General features: G+C 29.6%; 1 protein-coding gene across 1 annotated transcript; it reads left to right on the top strand.

Moving 5' to 3' along the window:
• The first annotated feature begins 713 nt into the window (after nt 1-713).
• Nucleotides 714-2,595, top strand: LOC105206187. The gene is made up of 6 exons (XM_039449984.1): nt 714-1,124; nt 1,205-1,360; nt 1,510-1,611; nt 1,694-1,990; nt 2,078-2,255; nt 2,337-2,595. The coding sequence occupies exons 1-4, from the start codon at nt 893-895 to the stop codon at nt 1,969-1,971; spliced, it is 768 nt and encodes a 255-aa protein (XP_039305918.1). The 5' UTR covers nt 714-892; the 3' UTR covers nt 1,972-1,990; nt 2,078-2,255; nt 2,337-2,595.
• Nucleotides 2,596-3,595: the final 1,000 nt, after the last annotated feature.

Here is a 3,595-nt window from a genome sequence, read left to right as displayed (position 1 = left end):
TCAAACGTCAATTCATTCAAAATATACATTTACATTATGCTAGAGTTAAAAAAGTATGACTTAGAGGTAGACCTGAGAAAAAGCAAACCACATTTTTGCTGGGGAAAATATGCAGTGTAGAAAGATAGAAAGATAAAAATAAAGTTAATAAGGCTCATGCAATCTAATTAGCTATGTTTCATTATCATATTCATATGCACTTTGTCAATCATATCTTATGACACTTGAAAAATTTTATACGTAGCATTCGTAGGAGTATAATATAATATTGACTCTAGTCAATGCCAAATATATATTTTTAACTGCATATATTTATTAATAATACACTTATTCAACACGTTTTTGTACGAGACAAATGAATTCGGCTGAAAAAAGTGCATAATATATGTATAATCTTGTCTGTACAAGAGACATATTATTTATTGTGGATGGGAGTTGAGGTTAATTATATTCACGTAAGCAGTTTTTAATTTGCTTGGTGTGTATATATATATATATATATAGATATAGATATTTGTGTGTGTGTGTGTGTGTGTACACACACACACACATACACACATTATAATCTTACTTGCAAGTTAAAATCATGACAAAAAATAAATATATTGCTTAATACTACAAAAACGCGTGATATCAGTACAAAATTACCTTTTCAAAAAAAGGTAAAAAAAAGGTGCCAATTTATGTGTGTGCGCGCGCACCTTATCTACAATTTTCACATAAATTGGCACCTTTTTTTACCTTTTTTTGAAAAGGTAATTTTGTACTGATTGTAAGAACTCGAATATTGTGTGAAAACAAAGCGAAAATTATTGGACTGAAAACAAGGAAAGGTAAGAAACAACAATTGAGGTTATGAATACGTGCATAGCATAATTCTATTTTTTATTAGATGTGCGATAAAAACAAGGAACGTTACGTAATTATTCGTTTTACGAACGAAAATTCAAATTCTAGTAGAATTTTTGATTTGGTCCCACTCTCGTGGGTGCACGGAGATGAAGAGAACAGATATACCTGCCTATTCCCAGGTCCGTGCGATTACAACCACATAGACAGCTGGTTATTATCTTCGAAAGAGCCCGAGCAACATTGGGAATCTTTTACAATAGAAGTCATTGCAAGTATGTAATATTATTTATTAATAGTTTTTTTATGCAAATTAATGTGCCGTTACTGTAATTTTTTCTTTTTAAATAATTAGAAGACTTGAAACAAGGGAAAAGGCGGCTCAAGCGAGCCTTGAAGTCCGATAAAATTAAATGCACTGATGGCGGATGTGATGAAGACCAACCTATTAAAATGTCCACAGATGCCCTCGAAAAAAGTTTGAATGCTGTAAAACCCTTCCAACACTGTAGTAAGCCTTCTTCGACATCAGTAAATTCGTTGCTTACCATCCAGCCAAAAACGAAAAACAATCCAGATATATACATTTTTCAACTTTATTTAACTTCTTGTTTTATCCTAATATAAAGTACTTTGTATATAAATATTTTTGTATTTTAGGGATATGCTCGGCGGATGAACCAACGGAGCAAACAGTAGAGATAAAGGATATTCCTTTTTTAGAACAAACTGCCGCGATAGATATAATAAATCTATCACCAAGTAAATACTTGAAATTGTATTAAATATGTATTGCTTTTAGATTTATTAGATCTCTAACTTAATATTCAATAATTTTTTTTAGTTTCAGAGAATGTTTTCGTTCGGAAGGAATACATAGATCACAAGTTTGAACAACTGCAAGAAGCAATATTAAGTCAAATAAAGTCTGCCAAAAGAAGCATCATATACGACTTGGACAAAAAAATTAACAAAATTAAACATACAATTGTATTAAACAGTCCAACAGGAAATACGGCACAAGGTGGTGTAGAGAAAATCAAAAGCGACTTCGAAATAATTTTGCCCACATTGGAGGATTTTTTGCAACTTGAAAATTTATTAATTTCGAAAAAATTCTGAAAGCAAAAGAGAATCATTGGTAAATAATGTTAAATAAGTAGAAAATACGTCTACGAAAATACATCTACGTTATTTGTAAAGAAATTTTTTAATATTTTTGTTATAGATGTCACTGTTCCGTATTTTAATTGCTGGTGATGCAGTCGTAAAAGACAGCATTGCTAAAGCTTTAGAATCAGTGATGGTCAAAGCGGTCGAATTGCAATATTCGGGAACTGGAAAAGTAAATAAAGGTCACGAAAAAAGAAATTTTAGTGCGACAAACTCATATCTATGTTTAAGAGGTAAAATAAATATCTTTTAATATTAACCCTTGTCTTATATAATTTGTGACTAAAATATTAATTATATAATATTTTTCGTAGATACTTTGACTGAAAAATATGGAAATACCCTGGATGTAAAAAAATTACCAGGCCAGGTGGGCATGTGGCTGTCCGGAGCTGGCGACAGAAAAGGCCGAAAACAACAAGAAAAAAATGTAGATAATGTATAACAACTTCAGTCCTACTTAAAAAGCGTTGAACAAGAAATACAATATATATATATATATATATATATATATATATATATATATATATATGTATCTATATATATATATATACTATGTAATGTAAGAGTTAACTAAGGAAAATAGTTTTAAAAAGTTACAAAAGTTAAATAACATTATATATGTGTTGACATTTAAAGAGTTTTTATAACATAATAAAAAGAATTTTTAAACTTAAAATAACTTTAAATGTTTATTTTCTTTTCCGAGTAGAAACTCTACTGCATGGTAAGAATACCAACATGGCTTTCTTACAATGACAGGCTTAATTAAATTGTTTTTTATGCTTTGTTGCATAAATATATTATTACAAATATACATTTATGAAAGTATATTTTGCTAGATACTTTTTGAATTTTTATTAAAAATACATTAACACATAAAAATTACATACCCTATAAGTACTGTTAATAAAAATGGAAAAATTTCCCAATGAAATATATTTTGATAAATGTATATTTGTAAGAATATATTTATGCAATAAAGCAATAAAAAAATAATTTAGCTAACCCGGACATCATAAGAGCGCTATTATTGGCACAATAAATTAGCCATTAATGGTCAAATATTGGCAGAACAGATTTACCATTAATGGTTAAATATTGGCAGCACAGATTAACCATTAATGGCCTGTGATTGATTAGCACGTTTGGCCGTACATTGTCATCCATTGCTGGACCGAAGTTATCCTTCCAGAGAAGTCATGGCTGCCATTATCACGCCAATATTGGTGACTTGGGAACCAGTTTTGGGCCAGAATAGGACCGTTAGAAAAACCCTATATGGGTTATAACATCTTATAAAACCATATTTAATAACAGTTGCAGTCGTGAAGGAATTTGATGCGTTATTAAAAGCATCAGATGATGCTGTGATACAGTTTGTAAGTATACAAATTTTAACTTTTAAGTTTTCCAATACAATTTAGTTAAACATAAATTATACAAAATTATAGTATACTCATTTTTCAATATTCTACAATGCTATTGGGATTTTAACTCGTGTCCAATATGGCGACCATAGTTAAAATCCCACTTCAATACCAATTTGAATATATATGTATATATATTAGGA

Source organism: Solenopsis invicta, chromosome 5 (assembly GCF_016802725.1).
Source record: "Solenopsis invicta isolate M01_SB chromosome 5, UNIL_Sinv_3.0, whole genome shotgun sequence".
Taxonomy (NCBI): Eukaryota; Metazoa; Arthropoda; class Insecta; order Hymenoptera; family Formicidae; genus Solenopsis; species Solenopsis invicta.
The sequence above is the reverse complement of the archived record's forward strand: the minus strand, read 5'-3'. Positions and strand labels throughout refer to the sequence as shown.

Coding starts and splice junctions, on each gene's coding strand:
- LOC105206187 (XM_039449984.1), top strand. CDS start 893: ATGTGCGATAAAAACAAGGAACGTTACGTAATTATTCGTTTTACGAAC. Junction 1,361..1,509: donor AAAACCCTTCCAACACTGTA/GTAAGCCTTCTT, acceptor TTTGTATTTTAG/GGATATGCTCGGCGGATGAA. Junction 1,612..1,693: donor TATAATAAATCTATCACCAA/GTAAATACTTGA, acceptor AATTTTTTTTAG/TTTCAGAGAATGTTTTCGTT.